We start from the raw sequence: 24,023 nt of genomic DNA, 5'->3' as shown, positions 1-24,023 counted from the left end.
GCGTCCAGATTCAGCCGCTGCTGAAACTGATCAGTTTCAACAGCGGCTGAATCTGGACGCCAGTTCTGACTTACATACAGATTCAACTTAAGAACCCCAGGCATCCCCAAGTCAGCTGCTGCTGAAACTGATCAGCGGCTGATTCCAGGAAGCCTGGGGCAGGGGTTTCCTGTAGTCAGCCACTGGTCAGTTTCAGCAGCAGCTGACTTGGGGACGCCTGGGGCAGAGCAGCTGGGGTGCTGCTGGGTTGGTCCAGTAGCACCGCCGCTCCTCGGCGCTACTGGATCAACCCAGCAGCACCCAAGCTGCTCTGCCCCAGGCGTCCTGATTCAGCCGCTGCTGAATCTGACCAGCAGTGGCTGAATCAGGACGCCTGGGGCAGAACAGCTGGGGTGCTGCCCCGTTGGTCCAGTAGCGCCCAGAGCGGCGCTACGGGACCAACTGGCAGCGCCCCAGCTGCTGTACCACAGGTGTCCGGAGCAAAGCCACGGAGCACGGGGGCAGCGGGACAGCCCAGACGCGTCTGGGCTGTCCACTGCCCGCGTGCTCCGCGGCTTTGCTCTGCTTTGCCCCCCGACCCCCTGGTCTGCAGACCAGGGGAAGGGGGGGGGCAAAGCAGAGCCAAGCCACGGAGCGCGCTGCCAGCTGCCAGCCCAGATGTGTCTCGGCTGTCAGCTGACCGCGCGCTCCGCGGCTTGGCTCTGCTTTGCCCCTCCCGCCGTCCCCCTGGTCTGCAGACCGGAGGGGGGGGGGGGCAAAGCAGAGCCAAGCTGCGGAGCGCGCGGTCAGCTGACAGCCGAGACACGTCTGGGCTGGCAGCTGGCAGCGCGCTCCGCGGCTTGGCTCTGCTTTGCCCCCCCCCCCTTCCCCTGGTCTGCAGACCAGGAGGACGGGGGGCAAAGCAGAGCAAAGCCGCGGAGCACGCGGGCAGTGGACAGGGGGGGGGGCAAAGCAGAGCCAAGCCGCGGAGCGCGTGGGCAGCGGACAGCCCTGTCCGCTGCCCACGTGTTCCGCCGCTTTGCTTCCTCTCCCTGGTCTGCTGGAGACCAGGGAGAGGAACCGCCCCGTTCGTAACTGCGGATCTGACGTAAGTCGAATCCGCGTAACTCGGGGACTGCCTGTATAATAAAATGAGAAAAAATAGAAATAGAACATTTAATAAGAATATGAATTTTTACTTTTTTAAAAAAGTAACATTTGTTTAAATTTTGGCTAAACAGCTGCTCACAGCCGTCTGATATCATCTTTGGAAAAACTTATTTCTGTGCTGGATCTAAAAAAAGAAATATATATAATTTTTTTTAAAGAACAAACCTATTTTAAAGCTTTTTCATTTTGTGTCTTACTGCAACACTTTCCTAGTACCATATGTATGCAATACCTCACAAACCCTTGCATACAACAGTTTAACATTTTATCCAGAAACTTTCATCTCTGTTTTACTCTTCAAATAGGAGAAATGTCTTTTTCTGTATGTAAAGCCAGCAATATTAGCACCTTTCTACAGATAACATATTCTTGTCTCTCATTCTCCTTGGTCACAAGACAGAATTTGATATTATAGACCAGGGTTGGGGAACCTCTGGCCTGTGGGCTAGATCTAGTCCCTGGCTTGCCTTGATCCAGCCTGCGGCGAGGCTCAGGGTGCCCCGTCGTATTGGTCTGAACCAGTGCTGGTGCTTTAGCTCTGTGGTGAGTCTCCAAGCCTTGGTGCCCCTGTGTGTGGTTGGAGCACAAGTGACAGCTCCCCTCTGTGGGGGGAAGTAACAGGGAGCCGGCACTAATGCCTCTGTATGGCTGGCTGTGCCTGGAGAAGGAAGAAAGCAGCTCTACATGCTGCTATTTATCCTTCCCCTAGCTGAGGGAATGGCAGTGCAGGGAAGCTCTGTCCCTGTGCTCGCCAGCAGTCTCCACCTCTGTTGCTTCTATTGTCTTGGAGTTGCACCCATGGGAATGGCAGGGGCATGGCCTACAAGCACAGGGTGATGCAGAACCACTGTCACATCCCCACCAAACAGGAGGTGTGCCAGGTAAGCGCTCCAATCTATTGCCCAACCCTGCAATTCCATCCCACCCCTGAAGGAGGCAGATTTAGAGGTTGCAGGGGAACGGAGTACAGAAGGGATGTGGAGGCAGCAGGGAGGCTGATGAAAGTAGGAGACAGACAATGGCATGGTGTTTCCTCCAGGTGGCTCCTCTCTGCAGCCTGGTCTATACTAGATCAACTCGAGCTATGCAAAATGTGTAGCTGGATTCAGCTTATTTTAAGCTGAGCCGTAGTGGCGTCCACGCATGGGAGGCCGACAGGAACATAGATACTCATTGGCTTCCCTTATTCCTCGCAGAACGAAGAGTACTGGACGCCAGCAGGAACTGCCCTCAGTGTTCTATTTACAGGTCTACACTAGACCCACTAAATCAGATGCTAGAAGATCGACTTTCAGAAGATCAGTCTTCTTACTAGTATAGACATGTCCTAGGGTGTGTAGTGGTAGGTAAAAGGAGTCCCCTTTGAGCAGCGAAGGAAAGGAAGTATAGCAATGTTACCATTCTTGTCAAATGATCATGAATAACAGAATTTTAGAGCCTGCAGATGAAGAGGTTGTGATTACCCAAGAAGTTACTCTGATGCCCATGATTTCCAGGGTCTGAAACATGGACAAAGCTGTGTGCAAGAGCCTCCTGATACAGATCTGCTATATCACTGAGCCCTTTCTTCATACATGGCTGAACAGCAGAAGGAAGGTTCCAGGGCAGCTGGTGGCAGGATGGGAAGGGAGTTCAAGAAATAGTGCTGCTGGGTTACAGGTAAAAAGGAGCAGCCAGGTAGAGGTGTCCATTTTTGTTTGCATTTAAGGCTAACTTTTCACCCTGAAATTCTGTCTCACACAGTGGCAAATTAATATAGAGCAGGTCAAAAGACAAACTAAAAAAACATAATTTGTCTTAAAGAAAACCTTATGATTTGGGGCTAGCCTCGTTATTTTTGAGGGTCTGGGTCATGATTTTTGATCTTCTGAGGTTGGCAATACTTTAGCCATTTGTTTGGCTCTATCATTAGAGCATCCTATATGACGGTGTGGAGAACCTTTTCTGAGTTTGGGGCCACTGACCCACAGAAAAATTAGTTGGAGGCAACTCTCACTGATGTGGCCCCCAACTTCACACCACACACACCAGCCTCGCAGGCTAGTGCATTTTGTGTGCACCAGCCCCATAGTGGGACAGCAGGGAGGGGAGTGAGCTAGAGCGCCAACATGGGCTCCCCCAATGCTGGAGGGAGAGAAGTCCCAAGCCTTGCCTGGATCCAGGCAAGCTGGGGGCTGCATCTGGCTGGCGCCAGGGCCTAAGGTTCCCCACTGCTGCTATGTGAATTGGCTGGTACTGGTGAAAAGCAGCAAACTGATTCCCTCTATAAAACTGACTGTATCTCAGGAAAAATTAGTACTAACATCATTAGCATATTAATATTTTAAAACTTCCTGATTATAAGAATGAATATAGACAAAAATATTAGGTTCATAGGCTAGAGATCAAAGCCTCTCTTAGGCATTACTTCATTCTCTGTTTCTCCTTCTCCTTGCAACTGTTCCTCCCAGATGCAATAATCTGCAGTTTTATAAACTGAATTTCATTTGGTTAATTTCAGTCCAAGGCTCAGGGTCAGATCTGGTTTCATTTACATCAGTGTAAAGCCAGAGTAATTACATTAACTTAAATGGAATTTTCTAGATCTACAATGGTGCAAATGAGTCTAGGATTTGGCACAAAGTTTTAATTAATTGTAATCCTTTGCTGTGGTTTCTGTATTCTCACTGGTGTTTAAAATATGTCCCTATGTAACATACTATGTACTCTCTTTTCTCTTATTAATTAAAATATTAAATAAGCCTGAACCTACAATAGATCCTGGTAGTATCTGGCTAGATTCTTCCTCTGCAGTTGATGATTTGTATATATCACTCCCCTTTTATTTGGTCTTTCAGCCACCCTGTCTATGTAAAAGAGTTCATTTCAATCCAATATTAAGTTTCATGAGACACTTTATCAAATGCTTTACTAAAATTCAAATAAGTTGCATTGGTCACTTTCTTTTCCTCTGCTATTGTTACAGTTCTATCAATACAATTAATCAAATCTGACTAACAAAGTTTGTTCTTTAAAAACAACCCAAAACCATCTGATTCCATTATTCTCCAGACATTTTGTGATTGTTTTCTCTTATTTTCCTCTTTCATGTATTTATTTCCTAAACAACTGTTTCTAAATAATTGTTTACATTCTAAACCTTATTTTTTGGGCTGTTAAAATTCACTTTCAGCTCACATTTGATACTGAGAATTTGGTTAATATAAAGTTGTTTTCTCAGTTAAAGAAGCAATGAGAAACAAAGCATTCTGATTTTGTATTTAATATTTGTAATTATTTCTAGTTATTGGCTTTATTTTAAATGCATTACATGAAAATACACTGAATACTATATTATATTCAGTATAGGCCACCATGACCTTAACCCCCCCAGAAACTATGTATTTATATAAGAAAACCAGCTATGCTTCATGCATATCAACACATTTTTCCCCGCATGGAGTCTTCAGTGATCCCTACAGAGACCTCGGTACTCACTATTTTCCTGCTTTAACATTTCCACCTTCACTGCTGTACATCACAGCTACTATCCTCCTAATTGTGGAATTCAAGACAAATCTCTTTTGGGAGCCCAATGGCATCATTCCTCCTTTGACTGAAAGATTCATTACTGAATGATGTTTTTTCCGCCACAGAAGCAGAGTATGTTTTCAAACTTAGATTCAGATCAGGTCCGCTGATGAGGCGAAGGAGTTAAAAGACAAAAGGGTGATGCAAAGAGGTCTGGGGCTCACTGCCTGAGTAGGAGGGAAAATAGAATTCTGGGATGGAGGTTCAAACTACTGATTAAAACAGCTTCAAACTAAGAATTCTGGGGACAGAGTTAGGACATTCTCATGTAAACTGCATGATGGATTCTGATACTGAGAATACAGCAGTGTAGAAAGGGAACAAGAGAGGGTAGGAGAATGGACAAAGAGGAAAGATAGCATCAGTACTAATGACAGTCAATAGTAACGGTCAATAGTCAATACTGTCAGCAAAATTACTTTATCTAATCTTGCAAAGAACCTGGGAGAAGCCAAATAGACACAACTAAGATGTCTAAACACCAATGCAAGGAGCCTGGGTAACACAGTGCAGGTATTAGAACGACTGTTGCAGGAAGTTAAATCCCCTATTATAGGAATAATGGAAACATGCTATAATAGCAGTCATGACTGGAATACAGGTATTGTAGGGTATGTGCTTTTCAGAAAAAACAGAAATACAGGCAGATGTATTGGAGTATCATTATATATTAATGATAAGGTAGATTGAAAAGAAATTAGAAGTGATGGGATAGGTAAAACAGAATATGTTTGGGAAAGAATGGTAAGAGGCTCAACTGGAACAGTGCTTGAAATCTGCTACAGACTGCCAAAGCTCTGATTTGGATATGGATAGAGACCATTTAATATTTTAATGAAATAAATGCTATTTGGAATGGTGTGATCATGAGAGTTTTGTGTTTCTCAGATACAGATTGGAGATCATGTGCTACTGAAAATAGGATTGCCAGGTATCCAGTATTGGCCTCTGTCAGGTAAAAAACCCCAGAAAATACTGGTATTTTCTGTTTTTCTTGGACGGAAGGCCGCTTGGGACATTCCTCTCCTGCCACATCTGGGAGTGCTGGGATGTAAAGGCTCAGCAACCCTTTTTTATGCTTTTTTTTTGCTCAACCAATTTTTCCTCACCATGTTTGGTATTTTTTGTGAAAGTATCTGGCAACCCTAACTAAAAATGGTAGGGCTCAGAAATTCCTGCATGTGATAGCTGCCAGATTTCTTTACCTAACAGTAAATTAATTAAAAAGGTTTAGCTTTAGTATTGGGATTTAGGAGGACCTTGCAGAACACCTGGCTCTAGTTCAAGTAACTATAAGGTAATTCAGTTTGAACTAAATGTAAAGACAAACAAATATAGATCTTCAATTAGGGTCCTTGTTTTCAAAGGCCAAACTTTAAAAAATTAAGGGAATTAGTTGAGGAAAATGACTGGGCTGCAGAACTCAGGTATCTGAATGTGGAGAAGGCTTGGAATTAGTTTTGACTTTTATCTGGAACCTGTATTCCAAGGAAAGAGTATGAATTAATAGAGAAGGACAGCAGACCCAACTGGATGAACAGGCATCTCAAACAAGCTTAGAGCTAAAGTGAGAACTACCAAAAACCAACCAACCCTGAACCTTGCAAAAGAAATTAAAATCAAGGGTAAAAGGGTCACTAACCATATAAATAATAAAGAAATAAGGAACAAAAAAAATCAGCTTGGACTCCAGTGGTGTCACTTTTATGAAGCTATGCCCCAATAATATCAGCCCTGAATGTGTGTGTGGACCTACTAGTCTGAACTCCTTTTTAAAATAGTGATAGAAATGTAGTCGTGTTAGTCTAGTGTAGCTGAAACAAAATACAGGACTATGTAGCACTTTAAAGACTAACAGACGTCTGCTTTGTACATTGGACAAACGTCTCAGACACTTCGCCAAAGGATCAATGCCCACAAAACAGATATTAGACAGGTTCACAAAGAAAAAACAGTTTCTTGCCATTTCAACCAGAAAGGACACTGTCTCAACGACTTAATTACCTGCATCCTGCTTCAGAAGCCTTTTAAATCTGCACTTGAAAGGGAATCCTCTGAACTGTCATTCATGTTAAAATTTGACACTCTACATGTGGGTCTCAACAAAGACTCTGGCTATCTTACCCATTACAAAGATAGCCTCCCCAGTTATCACCTCTAATACCATTAGCTCACAGACGTTAACTCCTCCCCTTGCCCCCCTCCATCCCCCCTTCTGTTCTGAAATTTGATTTGTCCTTTTCATACGTGTTCATTTTTTTAATTGTATCCTTTGGTATATATGCTTGTGACTATTTTCTTCCACTATTTGATCTGAGGAAGTGGGTCTGGCCCACGAAAGCTCATCATCTAATAAACCATCTTGTTAGTCTTTAAAGTGCTACATAGTCCTGTACTTTTTAAAATAGTACCTTTTAAATACCACCTTGTAATCTCTGTAAAGTGAGTTCTTATAGCAGTGAAGCAGAGAGAGATGCTGGAAACTTTGCCTTTGATTTTGATGTGAGCAGAACCAGGCCCTATAGTTTAATTTCCTGTACTATGCTGCCCTGAAATTTTACTTCTGTGTTCATTGCTGGCAGTGTGTATGCAGGGAGGTAGCTAATTGCTTTTGGTATTTATCTTCCATATTAATCTCACATATTCCTTCATTAATAAGTAAATTATTTGCAACTTCTAGTTTGTAACTTTTACTTTCTGTTTCACCAAATTAACTTTTGTGTCTGTGCAACTGAGAAGCCAATGTGATAACGTGTGTTTGTATTAGTCAAAAGATATCTAAGGAATTGGTATTTGTGGTTCCAATATGATCATTTGTCATTCTTGGTCTTCTTCAGTCTTGGTAAACTTTATAAGGTTATCATTATTGCTTCTCCCTTTTCATTCTTTGTAACTTTATGAAAATAATTTTACCATCATATTATTTACTGATGGATTATAGCTCATTGATATTATAAATATACAGTATTTGATATATAGCTCATTGATATTATATATTTATATTTGATATCTACAACCTCCTATTTCTCTAGTATCTATCCTGTAAATATTATGCACATATATTTGATATTCTACTTTTCCATTTGTAAAAATCATCATATCAGGTTTCACTAATGTCCTCTATCATCTACTACATCATCATATAATTGTTTTCAATGCTCCTAGCATTTGTGTACAGAATTTATTAAAAATCCTTCATTCATTCAAATAAGAACTTTTTGGGGGTTTACAAATTCATATGAATGGGGCAACCTGAAAAAGTTCACACTAAATTCAAATGGAAATCACAAATGTTTGTCCAGCTGTAAGTAGCTATTTCTCCCTAGTATTGCTGCTTTTGTCTAATAAATTCTGCATGATAGAGATACTCTATCATCATAAGTGATCTGCAGGCAACTGTTTTATTGCCTTTAAAGAACACAGGCAAAAGTGCAGTAGTCTCTGAAGAAATCTAGAACAGGGGTAATATATCTTATATAACATAGGCCAAATCAATTTGCATGTTAACTGATTAAGAAGGGATGTTATCTTCAGTTACCAGAGTTGTGTGAATTGTCAGACATCTTCTTCCACTTTCCCCATTGCCTCTTCCTACCTAGCCCTAAGGAACAATATACAATATATAAATGGTGCCTTCAAAGACTTTTCTATTGTGAGCTCTCTATGGGTACGTCTACACAGCAACATTATTTTGAAATAACTAGCATTATTTCAAAATAACTTAATCCATGTCTACACAGCAGGCAGTTATTTCACAATAGTGTCAAAATACTGTCAAACTGGAGGACTTCTTACTCTGACTCTTGTAACCCTCACTGTATGAGGAGAAAGGGAAGCTGGAGGAAGAGTGCTCTATTTTGAAATAAGTGCTGTGTAAGCTCTTCCAATTTTGAAATGAGCTATTTCAAAATAATCTACGCAATTGACATAGCTCAATTTGTATAGCTTACTTTGAGTTAAGCCCTGCACGGTAGATGCACCTTATATCTCAATATTTTTCAGTATTGCTTAATTTGTAGATATATAGTGCTGAAAGCCAAAAATTGAACTAATTTGAAAATACATCTTTAAAACAGATTAGTGGTAAAAAGTTGCTCAGTAACTTATGATAGCAGTCCTTTTAGGGACTTCTGAGTGACACTTAAAATAAAACAGATATAACCTTAAGAAAATCTTGTAAAGATTATTTAATTTAATTAAAGCTATAAAATCAATTTAATTTACCATCTTTTCTAATTCTTTTATTACTAATCATGCATTTATTCAGCATGAAAATTCAAGACATGTTTTACATCGTACATATTGTTAAAAACCTCATTTCATTGTCACTTGAGACATATCGCCATATTATGGTCCCAAAAATGGAGTCTGCTATTAGAAGCACTCTAATGTCATAGGGTATGGATGGATGAATTTAAGATAAAGACTCATCAAGGAAAACAAGCAGAATACTCCTAAGAAATCATGTCAGAAACAGGCTAATTATGCTCATCAAAAGTTATGGAAGCCAGGCTCACTCAGGAAAATTGTTTTAATAACTGAGAAGCTGAATTAATCTCTTATCTATAACATCAGTTCTATGATATTTGGCAGAGATGGATTCTAATCACTATCAAAGTTTGATGAGATCAACTGTAGTAATGAGTCGGTGCCTTATTATACAGGTGCTCTATTAAGTATTCTATGACTTGGCACACAAGGATAATGAAGTGAAGATACAAATCTGGAGTGCAAACCTAGTCCACTTAAATCAACAGAAATTTTGCCACTGACTTCAAGCCTTCATGTTCAAGGAGGTCATCCTTAAGGAGGATTTCTAACACTGTTTTACTGAACTATGAAAAAGAGATTATTAAAGTTTTTAAAACTTATCACTGTGATATCTGATGTTATTTCCCCTCTCCTTCTCTACATATTTTTAATTAATTAATTTATTGTGGCAAACCTAAGCCAAATAAGTTAGTTTTTGATGCTGTGCTCAAGGTAAAAATTTCCATGGACATTTCAATGTGTTCAGGTCAAGAGTAAATTTCACTGCTGTAAGCCAGCTGCCAAGAGATTATTCCATAGGGCACCTGCCACACACTTCTGCATGGTTAGACCGGTCTCATACTGGTATCCTGTTACCTCAAAGTAGGGGCAGGCCATTTGTAGAGTTCCAGTAATGTGGCCTTACACATTCAAAAGTTCTGCAGCCACTGCTGATCAACCTTTCTCTGCATCAAGATGCAGTCCCATCAGTCTGAGTATGTCTCTTGATGCCAGAACCAGTATGTCCAGAGGACTGATTGGCACTGCACTAGCATGAATACCAGGGTTTGCCTCAGCAGGGCCTCTGTGCCATGCTGATCTTCATCCTTGTCCTCTACCTGGTAGAGCAACATACGCAGACTGTCAAAGTACATCACCGTGAAGCGTAGCATGACGATGCTTTCCTGCACCCCGGGCTCTATGCTTGCAGTGCTTTGGCATCCGTGCAGGCAACCAGGGCACCAAAAAGTGCAAACACACTTTGTCCCCTTTATCTCACGTGAGGGAACAGAGACTAAAGGAATGCTTTATGGAATGCTGCCTACATGAATATCTCTAGTCCCCTGCTGCCGAGTTTTGGACCCAATGAACACAAGAAGCATAGGCCAGACTGCCAAGCACCCATGTTGCCTCACTCTCAGTGAATTGGCGGTAGGCTCTGTAATGTGGATGCTTTTACTTCAGACAATATTCAGAACTTGCCCATTAGTGAGGACATGGATCTTCACCTTATCAAAATCAGGTGCCCAGAAAGTGACCATGTTAGATTTGACTTTATCTCATAGAGTAGACATGCCTTCAGTTTTAGCAAACCAACTGTGTAACTTCTGGCTGGCACCTCGAAATAGTGTCTTCCAAAGAAATGGCCTGGCCATTATTTTCTAACTCCCTTGTTTACCCAGTGGTCTCTAGTCTCTGGCCCCTTTTTAGCTCCTTTGTAGACTCATACAAATGTGAGGCTGGAAAGGACCTCAATGTCATCTAGTCCAATGCACTGCGCTAAGGCCAAACAAATATATCTTGATCATCCTTTACAGATATATATTTAATCTGTTATTAAAAATCTCAATGATAGGGATTCTACAGCCTTCCTTATTCTTAACTATCTATATAGTTAGAAAGCTTTTCCTAGTATTTAACTTAATCTTATCTATGAGTATAGACTTTCCACAGATTATGTTCCCACCTGACAGTAATTTCATTTAGATCCCATTTTCCTACTTTGCTTATGAAAATGTCATGTGGAATTATGTCAAAAACCTTAATAACATCAAGATACAGAAGGCCCTGACATATGACCACCCGAGTTCCGACCCTCTGCACTTACAACCAGTTTTGTATGTGCGGAAGTGGCCGGAAACTCCTTATTTATGGCCTCGGCCTGCATTTACGACGTTGCATGGTTCCTATCATAAATGAGGGTTCGAGTAACGATCTCTGACTTACAACTCTTCCCCAGGAATGGATCGTGTCACAAGTCGGGGGCCTCCTATATTTCACACTGACTGTTGCACCTAATCCACTAAATCTAGTAACCCCATTAAAGAAGGAAGTTATGATTTGCTCTTGACAAATCCATGTTGGCTATTATTTATCATCCATTATCCTCTAGGTGCTTACATATAGATTATTTAATCATTTATTCCAGTATCTTTCCAGGTATTGAAGTTAAACTGATTCATTTATAATTCCTTGGGTTCTCTTTGTTTCCCCTTTTTAGATATGGGTCCTACATTTGCCCTTTTCCAGTATTCTGGGATCTCACCTGTCATCCATGAATTCCCAAAGATAATCACTAATGCTTCAGCTAATTGCTTCAGGTAGTTCAAGTTCCGTAGGAACCAGACCCTGTCTACTGGAATATATCTAATTTATCTAAATATTCTTAAATCTGTTCTTTCCATTTTGGTTTATTTGCCTAATATGTTCTGGTCACAATTAACTTTTTGTAGTGAAGACTGAAACAAAACAGGCATTAAACACAACTTGGTATCATTACTGCTAGCTCTCTTCCCACACTAAGCAGTGGACCTACACTTTCCTTCTTCTTTGTCTTAATGTATTTATAATAACTCTCAATTTTACAAAATTGAAATAGCATGTCCCCACTACAGGGAAGCCTCGAAATTAGTCCGAGGCAGACTCCATTATTGTGGATGCGCTACTTCTACTGAGAGCCCCAGGAAGCACTGGGGAATAATTAGTTTGAATTACTTAGGGAAGTAGTTATTTCAAAATAGCAGCATCGGAGCATCCACACAAACACTATTTCAAAATAACTATTCCAAAATTAATGCTATTCCCCGAGTACAGATTACAAAATACATGGTCCCTTATTTTGAAATAATGAGTTTGGTAATGTGAATGCTCCCCTTATAAATTTGACCTAAGGGGGGTTATTTAGAAAAAAAGCCCTAGTGTACCAGGGCTTTGTGCCCTAGTTTTTCTGAGTTTGTTCTTACAGGTTTGTGTTATTCTTCTTACATCCTTAGTAATTTGTCCATATTTACATTTTTTGTAGAATTCTTTTTTGATGTTTATGTAATTTAGATAAGTTCCCGATGCAACCATATTGGCCTTTTAGTATTATGCCTGTCTTTCTTTCGCATCGGGATGGTTTCGTGTTGTGCCTTTACTACTGTCTTTATGAGTTCAGCTTTCCAGAACTCCTTTTTCCCTTTGACTATCTTACCATGGGACCTCGCCTATGAGTTCTCTGAGGCTATGTCTACACTACAGTGCTCTTCCAGAAAAACCTACACAAATTGCAAACTGCAATTTGCGTAGCTTTTTCTGCTGCTTTTTTTGGAAGAGGCTTTTCTGACCTTGGTCCCTCTACACTGGGTCAAATGTTGGGAAAAAACCCTTTCTCGGAACATCCTTTCTTTCTCGTAAAATGAGGTTTACAAGGATGCCGAAAAAGCACGTCTGCTCTCCTGAAAAAAATTTCGGAAGAGCAGACGCATTTCCTGGATGCAGCAGAGTTTTTCCAGAATACCAGAAAAACTCTGTAGTGTAGACGTAGCCTGAGAGTTTGCTACTGTCTGCTTTTTTGAGCTCCACTTGCCTTATTGTTTCCTCTCCTTTGAATCAAGTGCATTCATTTTATAATGACTTTCATGTAATCAGAGAACTAAATATCAATTAGGTAAAGTGAGGACTTATAATAAAAATAAACTTCTGTCTCATTTGCCACAACTACACAGAGCATGCTTCCTCTAACTTCTCATATTTTTGCTATTGAGCCCTTTTTGTTTGGTCTTGTTATGAATGCTATGGATTTCTCTTAGAACTCAACTCTTTGCATCTGAAGCTACAATTGTGTCCATATAATGTATATTCAACTACATATAAAAAGAGAATGCACACAGTGGTTTAATTTTAAATCTTGGATTCACATCAGAAAAGAAAATGCCAGCAATTTCCCTATATTGACATACAATAGCACATATAAACAGAGAGCAAGATAAGAGTCAATGGGTTCAATAGCACAGCAGATATAGATTAAATCTCAGGAAAAACGTCCCAGCTAGGACAATGGAACAAACTGCCAAGGACAGTCATGTAATCTGCTTCACTGAAAGTTTTAAAAGAGTCAGCATAGCCATCTGTCTTAGATGGTTTAGACATAACAAATCCTGCATCTTGGTTGGGGTTAGACTAGATGACCCTGGTGGTCCTTTCTGTTGTTTTACAATTATATGTGCTGTTCCAGCTTCATCTTTCTGCTGTCCTAAAATCTCATCTTTCTGATTTTTCTGGCTTAAGTGTCTTACTACCCTTGCTCTGGTGTCAGTCAGTCAGATCTTTGCTCATATGGATTACTCCCCTCTCTGCTCTGTCTTTCAGCTTTCTTGGTACTGCATGCATTAATCTATTTAAATGTACCTTGTTGAAAGAAATATGTATTGAACCTTTTTTTGTTCCTCAAGCAATTTTTCAGTGCTTTTTAAGTACAGTGTTAAGATAATACATTTTTACAGGCTGTTATATTAGCTACTACTGTTCAGGTGATTTTTTTATATATATATAAAAGCTTTGGGTTTGGTTTCAAATTGTAATTACCAGTAAAAGCACTGCCAAAAAACCCCTGCTGATTTATAAGTAAAGATTGATGTACATTTTGACACCTCCCAATCTACATACACTGATCATTTTGTTCATGAGAGCAATTTCTGTCTGACGGCAATGTGCTATAAATCAGTATTTCTTAACTCCAATATTTCTCAGTACCAGTATTTCTCAGGATTTCCGTGTACTAGTACTGGTCCCTGAGATTTTCCTGACACAGTTTAGAAAGGCAAAAAGATTGAGAAACACTGCTATAAATCAAGAGGGCAGTTATAAATGACCCAAACTCCCTGTATCCTGAAACAAATTCTTTGTGTTGAAATATAACTCTCAGTTTTGGGGAAACACATGGCATTTGTAATTGATTTAAATGTTATGGACAGGATAGTGTAACAAACTTGACAATTCTGACTTTTGCATTTTATATCTGAAAGTGCACATCTACACAGCAGGGCTAACGCCAAAATAAGCTATGCAACTTGAGCTGTCAATTGTATAGCGTAAGTCAAAATAGCTTAATTCGGCTTTTGGCATGGTCTACACAGAACACTCTTCCTCCAAATTCCCTTACTCCTCGTAAAATGAGAGTCAGAGGAAGAAGTCCTTCAGCTCAACATTATTTCGATATTATGTTGAAATAACTGCTTGCTGTGTAGACACAGACTTTGTTATTTCGGAATAATGTCAGTTATTCTGAAATAATGCTGCTGTGCAGACATAGCCAAAATGACTATGTTATCAATTTGACATTTTACATGTGGTATGCGTTCATACTCTTAAACATTTTAAGACTTCTTAAAAATTACCTCAATCTCTTGGAAAATATAAGCCAAATGAAAATTATACATTTTATCAGTGAAGTTTAATACCTTGCTTGTTTTTGCTCTTTAATTTTTCTGTTTTTTACTGACAGTTACTTTACAAAATCTAGATATTATACCTATTATGTTCCTTTTTCCCACAAAGGCCCAGATGCTGCCTATGAAGTGTTGCTTACAGGGAATGGACCTAATTTTGAAATTAAAAAAAAAATCCTGTAAATTCCATGTTCATTTCATGTATTAAAGATTGATGCTCAAGATTCAGTTCTCTCAAAACTTAATATGGTACCTGTTTCAAAATGCATTAGGTTAAAGTTGTCTTCAAGATTTTACAGATGCTAAAATAACATTTATTTTATTAAAAGAGTTTAAAAGAATGGACCCATTTTTGTTTGCTGTAGGGATGCCAACCTTTTCATTTAATTTGGATCTAATTTCAGACATTTTATTTGTAATAAGCAAAACAAACACTAAATTTCTAAATAGTTCTCCTGTGGGATTTTTAAATTTGAATTAAACACTTTGGAATTCTGGGCAAAAGGGGAAGGAGTTGGTGAGATGTAAAGGGTGTAAGTGTTTGTTTTCCTTTTTCCTTATCAAGGGAAAGATTAAATGATATCAAAACATTTATAAAATAAAATTATTTAAAGTTATGATAAACTGTTATTAAGTGATGTTATTTAAAGATTTTGGCCAAGGGTCAGAACTTTTTGCATAAAAGAATTATCAACATGAATTGAGGAAGATGATATTATCAAGTTAAAAACAATTAACTCTCACATTAACTGACAACATATTAAGTACCATGCAAATGTTAATTACTAGAAATAGAAAATGAAAATATTGATTTTAAAAATTGCCCTGCCCTTTGAAAAAATAAGGCATTGATCATTGATTGTAAATTGCGCTTTAACACGGATGTCAATGGGGAAAGAATTACATTCCAACATGGAATTTAAATGCTCTAAGTTACATTTTAAAATTCAGATAAGGATAGAGAAAGAAATATAACAAAGAAAATTATTTTTAGTCTTAGAGTATCTGTGTATTACAGCTTAATATTGGAAAGGGCCCCACTCCTATCAATAGGTTGTATTACATACTGGCAAAGGCCAAATCGTACCTTGACTTGGTTGCAAAAGAGAACTGGGACATTAAGGCCTGGTCTATACTACATGGGAAGGTTAAAGTAAGATATGAATCTCCAGATACATAAATTACATAGCTTGAGTCAACGTATCTTACATCGTGTTCCATTCTGTCCATACAGTGGGAGGCTGAGAAGAGCAAATGCTCCTGTTGGCTTCCTTTATTCCTCATGAGGAACAGGAGTACTTTGGCATCGACAGTTTGACACCCTTTAAGTTTGGTCTAGCTGGTCTATACTACACCCACTAAATTGAACCCGGAAGATCGACAGAGTAGTATCGATCTTCTGTGTAGTGTAGAAGTGTCCTAAGACAAGTTCCAGTAATCCTGGCTGGCTACAACATGATGCCATAGTGTGAACCTGAAAAACTGTGCCAGGTGCTGGCCTGCTGACAGGGAGAGAGGGGAACAAAGGTGGCAAGTGCCCCAGGGTCCAGCAATTCTAAAGGGCCCAGAGCTCCCAGCTGCTGCCACCACTACGGCAGCAGCAACAGCCAGAGACCCAGGCCCTTTAAATCACTCCCAGAGTACCATGCCGTGCACTCCAGGAAGCACTGAGGGCAGTCTGGGCAGGAACAGTGGTGAGGGCTAGATCCAGCTCCACCCCTTCCGTCTGAGGGCCTGCCCCTTCCAAAGGCTCGGAGCAGACTCTTCCCTACCCCTGCCTTGCCCAGAGGTCAAGCCAGGTTTTTGGGTCCTGCTGTCCATGTACAATTTACTACTGCTCTAAAAAAATGAAGTGTGCAGCTCTTAGCAGGTGCTGATAATCCAAGTATCTATGATAGCTGGGCAGGAAGAATGACATGTCTCTTGTCTGACTGACCACACCTTCTTGGACCAGTGGAGGACTGACTTTGTGTGTGGATGTGAGAGAACGAGAGAGATCCTTATTGTGTTCTTTGCTATTTGTTCTCACTCATTCCCCTACTGTGGGAACATAGCACTGGGGCAGATTCTAATTATATATATGTATGAATTTTATTATATAACATATAGTAATGTAACTATTTTGTGCACTACTCATATTACAATACTATAGTTTGTAAACAGCTGCCAACTGACGCAGAATGAAGTCATAACCACAATAAAGATTGGGGAGTTAAAAGGGTTGGGGAGTTATTTTTTATCCTAGCATTAAAGCCTACGTGTTAATCCAGCATTATTTCAAGTATTATTTCAAAGGCAGGTGCTAAGAAAGGATTTGGCTGCGGGTTGTGGCTGGAAGACTTCTGCATTTTTTGTGGTGGGTTATTTCAAAGAAGCATGTCAAACATACCTGCTGCAGGCTACTTCCGTGACAAATTGTATATTGTTTTTTGAATGTAACAATGAAATACAGGAATTATGATTATTTCTAGCTTATTAGAAATGGGATAATGAATAAGTGTATCTCTATACCATATTAAAAGTGAAAATGTTGCAAAGTTATGGGGGAAAGGACAGAATTGTAGTGTAAAGAATGAAATAATTATCCAGGCTTTTTCATTCAGCTTTAAAAAATCACTTTTGCTTAAATTATATTTTCACCCTCAGCTTGTTACCTTGTTTAAGCAACTCTTGCTGTTTTAAACTGCAGCTAGAATTGGTGCTATTACTACCCCGAGTGTAATTAGACCTTGTGTATGCTAGCAGAGGAAGGAGAGAAACTGTGGGCGACTGAATACTCACACTTCCAAACTATGCGGTCACAACACAAGCTGTATTCTTCAGCAGCTACGTTGTATCAGCCTACCCCTGACATGGCTCATTCAGGAGGCAGGCCAGTTATTTAAAATAAAAACAAAACAAAGGCCCAAAATGAGCAGAGTAGGACATAGACCTTCCCACAATATCCTTCTGAAATTATCTGCTATGTTGTTTAATCATCAGTGTTCAATGAAGGAAGTTCCAGAGTTTCAGCCTAATTCTAGATTTCAATTGCCGCGTGATTCACAATGATTGTACAAGCAATTGTTTAATAAAAAATTAAACGATTCGATGGAATTATTAGGTTAATGGTAGGAGGAAAAGGAGAGTGATAGAGGTGATGGAGCTCTCAAGTAAGTTACTTACCAGAATATTGCCTTTGCTGTTGTACTCTGAGAAGTTAGAAAAGCTGGGCCCATAAGGATAATATGAATATTTTTTTGCAGCACCAAGCAATTGAGATTGAGGTTGTAAGAGGTCATACTTCACCTAGCTAACTCAATTCCCTCATTACTTCACTGTTTACGATAGTACAACTCCAAGGGTAGGTCTACACTACGGGACAAGGCTGATTTAAGATATGCAACTTCAGTGCATTAATTGCATAGCTCAGGGGTTCCCAAACTTTTTGACATGGGGACCAGTAAATCCATTCACGAGCTTTTGGAAGACCGGTCACATTAATTTGCATATTTGCATATTCAATAAGCAAACAATGAATATTCAAATAAGTTGTTTCTGGTCCTCCCAAATCCCCCAGTGCCAGCATTAACAAAGCTTTTGATAGTCACCCACAATATTTTTGCCAGCAAGTTAAGGGAATATGGATTGGATAAATGGACTGTAAGATGGATAGAAAGCTGGCTAGATCAGGGTTTCCCAAACTTTTTACTTTAGTTAAAACCCGTTTTTTTTTCAGTACTGTCTTTTGCAGCCCAAAAATATAAACGCATATAAAAAAAAAGAACGAAAAATTAATAAATTTTCAGTGTTTCACCCAGCTGCATCCTCCACCCAGCCTGGGCCAGGGCTTGGGGGACCCAGCACCACATGAGCACTTCAGGAGGCGGGAGCAGGAGCAGATTGGGGGGAGGGTATCTGGCTAAGAGGGAGGGTGCAAGGAGGAGTAGGGTTGCCAGGTGCCCGGTTTTGTACTGGACAGTCCAGTATTTGAAGGTTTTGTCTGGGAAATAAATTGAGAAATTACCAGACATATAAAATGCCTGGTATTTTCTAATTAGGTACATTTTATTATAATTAGATGTATTAGTCCTTAGCTGCCTGGCTGGTAGATATGCTCATGCTGCCTGAGTGTGTCTACCTGCTAGGCAGTTCGCAACTACTCCAGGGAGGGTATGGGGGGGGCAAAATGGAATCCATGGTCAGACTCACTCGTCTGCCAGGGTCTGCATGTGCCCAGGTCAGTCCCGCTCCCCCCCTTTCTCTTCCCGATCTCCCCAGTCCATCCCTGCTGCCCCCATCCAGCCCTGCTTCCAGTGGCCGGTTCCCCTTGCCACCCACCAATCTCCCCCCGGTCAACCCCACTCCCTCGATGACCCCCCCCCCCCACCAGCCCTGCTGCCCTGTCCAGCCCTGCTTCCAGCAGCTGATTCTCCCATCCTCCTCCTCCTCATAATCTCCCCCAGTCAGCTCCTCCTCCCGCCTTGCAGCCCTGGTTCCACCGCCTGCCCTCTCTGATCTCCGCTACCGGACAGCCGTGCTCCCCCAACCCTGCTTCTGCTGCCCGCCTGCCCACCCATCTCTGCAGGACAGCCCTGCCGCCCCCAACCCTGCTTCTGCCGCCTGCCCGCCCACATGACCAGATCTCCACGGAACAGCCCCACTCCCCCAGTCCTGCTTTCGCCGCCCGCATCTCCGCGGGACAGCCCCACTGCTGCCAGCCCTGCTTTTGCCACCCGCCCACCCAGATCTCTGTGGGACAGACCCACCGCTCCCAGCCCTACTTTCGCCGCCCACCCGGATCTCCGCGGGAGAGCCGCGCCGCTCCCAGACCTGCTTTGGCCGCCCGCCCGCCTGCCTGGATCTCCATCAAGACAGCCCTGCTGCCCCCAGCACTGCTTCTTGGCAGACGGTTCCTCCCCCCTCCTCCCAGCCCGCCCCGCTCTGCTCCCCTCCCAGTAGCCATGCTGAGGCCCAGTATTTATTTCCTGCAGCCCGGTACCAGGCCATGGCCCATAGTTTAGGAAACGCTGGCATAGCTGAAGTTGAAGTACATTAGCTCAACTTTTGGCACTGTCCACATTCCAGGAAGCTGAAGGGAGAACATTCTCCCTTCGACTTTCCTTACTCCTTGTTGAAGTAGGACTATCGGCATCGACCAGAGCATCTCTCTCAGTTTGAATTAACTGTCTTAACGAGACCTGCTAATTCGAATCCTGGAAGATTGACTGAAGCAGCTTTGATCTGTTCTGTGGTATAAATGTACCCAAATAAAGAAGTGAAGTTTGGCTGGTAGTATGAAAAAGCAGAGGAAGTTTTCAAGGAATCAATTCCTGATAAGCAAGCTGTCTTTCCTCTTTAAGGTGGTTTCTGCACACCCCTAATCTTAGAAGCCTAACAAACAGTGCTGCCCCTAGGAAAACAAGCTTCCAATTAAACAAAAACCAGAGAACAGCCTTCACAAAATGAGCCTTAGATGTAGATGCCAAGCCAAGGGAACAGAATGTGTATGTAGTTATGTGAATCAAACTGTGTGTGGCAACCCTATAGATGTATATGCTGGAAACATTATGGAGACTGGCTCCAAAGCTATTTTATCACTTGTTTAGTCTGCCTGTCCTTTTGGCCTTTCAGGGTCAAGACCTGGCTTGGTGAACAATGATCTATCAAACAGCCTTTCTCAAAGCATATCAGGGAGTAAGTATTTTCACCCAACTCCAAGAAGACAGAGACAAGAAACACATAGCTTAAACTCGGTCTTTCTGCTAGTCTTTTGGATTAGACATCTCAGAACCAAGATGGATATAGTCTGAAAATCTAGATCGTATGATGCTGCAGAAAATTAGCTAACTAAATTGCTTTAAATGTCTAAAGTAGAAAACAGGTTGACCGGGTGTTTTTGCTTAAAAACCAAGAAAAATCTCATTGAACATGTACTGAAGGTCCTTACAGCAATTGCTAGTTATGGAAAGGAAGGAAATGACTCTGAGGCTTCTCATAAATCTCATCTCTGAATCAAAGTGCCATGAGGGGGACATTCATACAATGTCAGATTGCTTTTCTAGAAGTTTCCTAAAGTTCAACAACACCAGAGGGCACATTTCTGGGAGAAAAATATCATGATCTGATAGAATTCAAGCTCTTGGAAAGAAGGACAAGAGAACAGCAAAATAAGTACTGGAGTTCAGAAATGTAAAATGCAACAAACTCAGAGCTGTAGAGGGCAAGTGTTCAATTAAAAATAAAAGGAGTCAAAGGGAGCTGGCAGTTCTTAAAAGTTGTAGTACTAGAAGGTCAACGCCAAACTATTTTGATGCAGAGGAAAGATAAGAAGAGACACAGGAGGCCAATGTGGCTGCACAAGTTGCTTTTTAGCTATCTGAAAATCAAAAGGGAAAATACAGGAAATGAAAGAAGGTATATATCATCAAGGAAATATACATGGGAATAACATGAATGTGTAGGAACAAAATCAGGAAAGCCACAGCAAAGAATGAATTACAGATGGCAAGAAACGTGAGACACACTAGGAAGCCATTCTTCAAATATATCAGACAATAAGGAAGGAACAAGGGTGATATATATGTCTCCACAGCTCCATGGAAAAAGTGACAGGAAGGCAGACCTGATTCTGGGGACTGGCAAAGTTAACATAGATAATAAAGATGAAGAGTGAATCTACACAATACCCTAAACTAGAAATAAGATATGTAATGTGCTCTATGCAAAATGGGTATCTTATTTTGATTCTACTTCAGAATAACTTATTTTGAAATTTGGCACATCTACACAGCGCCAAATTTTGAAATAACGCACTATTTTGAGACATCTCTTAACCCTTGTGTATGTTTATTTAAAAAATATATTTTGAAATAATGGGCAGGTTGTTAAGACGTGGGGTAGCTATTTCGGGATACCTCCAGTATCTCTAAATAGTTGCACAGAGTAGACGTACCTGAAGGGAATGCAGATCAAGATAAAAAAAGAACACATCAGAGATTTTCCAATTAATTTGAATGAATTCACAACAGTGGGGCTGGATTCTGCTTACCCAAGGATGCTGAAAAAATTAGCAGAAGAAAACCTGGAGCCACTGGCAATAATATTTACAAATTCATGGATGGCAGGAAAGGTCCCCGAAGACTGAAGAAGGGCTAACATAGTGCCCATCTTTAAAGGGGGGGAAAAGGAGGAGCTGGTAAACTACAAACCTGTCAGCCTGATTTTGATACCTGGGAAGTTATTAGAGCAATGTGTAAGACATATGATATGCTAATACCTGGAAGGGTAATCACTGGCAGTGCACATGCATTTACCAAGAACAAAACATGCCAAACAAAATTAATTTCCCTTTTTTAACAAGGTAACTGATTTGGTGGATAGGGGAAATATGATGGTCATAATCTACCTGGACTTCTGCAAGGCTTTTGACACTGTCTCACAAGACATTCTGATAAGTAAGAAATAACCATTAAGAGGATACATCATTGGTTTAACATCTGCAAACAAAGACTAACTATTAATGGAATGATGTCAGACTGGAGGGAGGTCTCAAGTGTGGTTGCACAGGGATCTGTTCTAGGACTGGTGTTGTTTAATATTGTTGTTAATTACCTGGATTTAGGTATGGAGAGCCTACTAATCAAGTCTGAAGATGACACAAAGTTGGGAGCCTTCAATTATGAAGGGCAGAACTAAAATTCAGAAGGATAAATTGGAGAACTAGGCTAGAGACAACAAAAGGAAATTCAACAAAGACAAATGTAAAGTTCTATCCTTAGGGGGGAAAAACAAATGTACAAACACAGAAAGGGGAAAACGGCTGGCAGCCACACTACTGAGATGAATCTGGGAGTTGTAGTAGAGCACAACTGCAACATGAGTCAGCAATGCAATGCTGGTGAAAAGAAGATTCAATTTTAGATTGTATTAACAGAGGCATAGGATGGAAGTAAAGGGAGATGATGGTAGTGCTCTGCTCAGTGCTGTTTAGGCCCCAGCTGGCGTACTGTGTTCAGTTTTGGTCATCAATGTAAAGAAAAGACAGAGAGAAACTGGAAAGGATCCAGACAAAGATGATCAAAGGGATGGAATGGAAACCATATGTGCAAAGGCTGAAGGAATTGTGTGTGCTTAGTTTTGAAAAGAGACATGCTAGGCACTCCATAACAGTGGTCAGGGAGGCAAACAAGGTCTTGTGCTGTTTGGCCTGCAGCTCCATGGCAACTCTTCTCTCCTGCCCTTCCGTAATCTGGTCCAAGTGCTCTGCCTGCATGTCCTCCACGAGGAAGTTCATGCGGTTTCTATTTTCTGATTAAGATGTTCCTCTGAGTGTGATTTCTGTGAGTGGACTTGGCTTTCTGTGTCTGAGTGAACGATGTTGTCTCCACTAAGAAGACAACTGGCTACAGAAAAGGCCAACAAAAGGTGTTCACTGTTACCTTTGATTATTGTTGGAGTAAAGAACTGGAGTTCTAGTCACAACCCTACACTATGCACAAATGATTTATTCCATAACTGTGTGTTGTTGCAGAACATGTATTCATTACAATGAGATCTTATGAGAGCTCAAATGCCTAGAAGTCAGTGAACAATAGCTGAGCAAGATGAATGGTGGTTGAATGTCAAATGGTGTAAAGTATTTTGCAAAAGTTGGGTAGATATATAAGTTTCTTGCTCATTACTACTTTGAAAAATGGTAAGTGGAATGCTGTGTTTGTTAAGTGTTGGAAATAAGTGAAAGAAGAAGCAGAAACAAATCGCATGTACTGTTACCAATGCAGTGGCAGCACCAGGAGTATTGGATCCTTTACATCACTGCTGGAGCGCCATACAGCATGCTCTGGTTGACTCTAAAGGTATATCTACACTAGCTCGTTAGTTTGAGCTAGGTAGGGATAATGAGGGCAAGCGGAGTTGCAAATGAAACCCGGGATTTAAATATCCCGGGCTTCATTTGCATGTTCCCGGGTGCCACCATTTTTAAATCCCCTTTAGTCCGAACTCCGTGCTTGCAGCTACATGCAACACGGAGTAGGTAGTTAGAATTAAAGATCCTAATTCGAACTACCGTTACTCCTCAGAATGAATCTTTAATTCGAACTACCTATTCTGTGTCGCATGTAGCCACGGGCACGGAGTTCAGACTAAGGGGGATTTAAAAATGGCGGCACCCAGGAACATGCAAATGAAGCCCAGGATATTTAAATATCATTTGCAACTCCACTTGCCCTCATTACCCTCCTAGCTCGAACTAATGAGCTAGTGTAGACATATCCTAAGAGCAGGGAAGGCCCACCATGGCTGTCAGCTCCCCTGAGCAATGTTAATTTATTCTATCTTCATGACGTACCTTTGTTCATATCA

At 41.0% G+C, this 24,023-nt stretch overlaps 2 protein-coding genes across 4 annotated transcripts in view; one reads left to right on the top strand and one right to left on the bottom strand.

The window, feature by feature from the left end:
- LOC106732182 (radial spoke head 14 homolog) overlaps window positions 1-24,023 on the bottom strand; it is a 212,435-nt gene that overhangs the window by 103,509 nt on the left and 84,903 nt on the right. Inside the window, exon 4 of one of the 2 annotated variants that reach the window (XM_075898001.1) lies at window positions 8,258-8,320. The exons of the other annotated variant lie outside the window; for it this stretch is intronic. Within the exon in view, the coding sequence (XP_075754116.1) occupies window positions 8,258-8,320 (63 nt within the window). The remainder of the gene's footprint in view (window positions 1-8,257; window positions 8,321-24,023) is intronic. 2 annotated transcript variants of the gene reach the window in all.
- GNAZ (G protein subunit alpha z) overlaps window positions 1-24,023 on the top strand; it is a 151,238-nt gene that overhangs the window by 76,426 nt on the left and 50,789 nt on the right. The window lies entirely within an intron of this gene.

This window comes from Pelodiscus sinensis, chromosome 15 (genome assembly GCF_049634645.1).
Source record: "Pelodiscus sinensis isolate JC-2024 chromosome 15, ASM4963464v1, whole genome shotgun sequence".
In the NCBI taxonomy this organism is placed as follows: Eukaryota; Metazoa; Chordata; order Testudines; family Trionychidae; genus Pelodiscus; species Pelodiscus sinensis.
Note: the sequence above shows the minus strand (reverse complement) of the source record. Positions and strands in the feature narration are given on the sequence as shown.